Raw genomic sequence first — 1346 nt, 5'->3', positions numbered from 1 at the left:
CGACATTCGCGGCTGCACCACTTGTCCCCATCATCCGGGAGAATCTCAACCTCACCAAACAAGACATTGGAAACGCCGGAGTTGCCTCCGTTTCCGGGAGTATCTTCTCTAGGCTGGTTATGGGAGCCGTGTGTGATCTTTTGGGTCCACGTTACGGCTGTGCCTTCCTTGTGATGTTGTCCGCACCTACGGTGTTCTCCATGAGCTTCGTGAGTGGAGCCGCAGGCTTCATAACTGTCAGGTTCATGATTGGATTTTGCCTGGCGACGTTTGTGTCTTGTCAATACTGGATGAGCACTATGTTTAACAGTCAGATCATCGGTCTGGTTAACGGGACAGCCGCCGGATGGGGAAACATGGGCGGCGGCATAACGCAGTTGCTCATGCCCATTGTCTATGAAATTATTAGGCGTGCCGGTGCATCAGCGTTCACGGCCTGGAGGATCGCCTTCTTTGTTCCCGGTTGGTTACACATCATCATGGGAATCTTGGTGCTCACGCTAGGTCAAGATCTGCCAGATGGTAACCGAGCTGCCTTGGAGAAATCGGGGGAAGTTGCAAAAGACAAATTCGGAAAGGTATGGTCTCTATCTATATGAATATATATATGACAAACCAATTTAGCTAGGCTTCCTATGTCATAGATGGATCAAAGGTTTAACTCGTGATCTTGTATAAATGGTGTAGATTATGTGGTATGCCGTTACAAACTACAGGACTTGGATCTTCGTTCTTCTCTATGGATATTCCATGGGAGTTGAGTTGAGCACTGATAATGTTATAGCCGAATACTTCTTTGACAGGTTTGTTTCCGGTACTTTAGCCAGGAATAATAACATAAGGGAAAACATTTTATATATATAAAAAAGAAAACATTAAAAGTAAACATATATCTATATTTGTTTCTTCAGGTTTCACTTGAAACTTCACACAGCCGGGCTCATAGCAGCATGTTTCGGAATGGCCAATTTCTTTGCTCGTCCAGCAGGAGGATGGGCATCTGACTTTTCAGCCAAGTACTTCGGGATGAGAGGGAGGTTGTGGACGTTGTGGATCATTCAGACGGCTGGTGGTCTCTTCTGTGTATGGCTTGGCCGCGCCAACACCCTCGTAACTGCAGTTGTAGCTATGGTCCTATTCTCTTTAGGAGCACAAGCCGCTTGCGGAGCCACCTTTGCAATCGTGCCCTTTGTCTCCCGGAGAGCTCTAGGCATAATCTCGGGATTAACCGGGGCTGGGGGAAACTTTGGATCAGGGCTCACACAGCTCATCTTCTTCTCGACCTCACATTTCACAACTGAAGAAGGGCTGACGTGGATGGGAGTGATGATAGTTGCTTGCACGTT

At 47.5% G+C, this 1346-nt stretch overlaps 1 protein-coding gene across 1 annotated transcript in view; it reads left to right on the top strand.

The window, feature by feature from the left end:
* LOC104743179 (high-affinity nitrate transporter 2.1-like) overlaps positions 1–1346 on the top strand; it is a 4498-nt gene that overhangs the window by 2746 nt on the left and 406 nt on the right. The window contains exons 2-4 of the mRNA XM_019235424.1: positions 5–578; positions 688–803; positions 912–1343. Coding sequence (XP_019090969.1) covers positions 5–578; positions 688–803; positions 912–1343 — 1122 coding nt within the window. The remainder of the gene's footprint in view (positions 1–4; positions 579–687; positions 804–911; positions 1344–1346) is intronic.

The sequence above is a fragment of the Camelina sativa genome, chromosome 14, assembly GCF_000633955.1.
Source record: "Camelina sativa cultivar DH55 chromosome 14, Cs, whole genome shotgun sequence".
NCBI lineage: Eukaryota > Viridiplantae > Streptophyta > Magnoliopsida > Brassicales > Brassicaceae > Camelina > Camelina sativa.
Note: the sequence above shows the minus strand (reverse complement) of the source record. Positions and strands in the feature narration are given on the sequence as shown.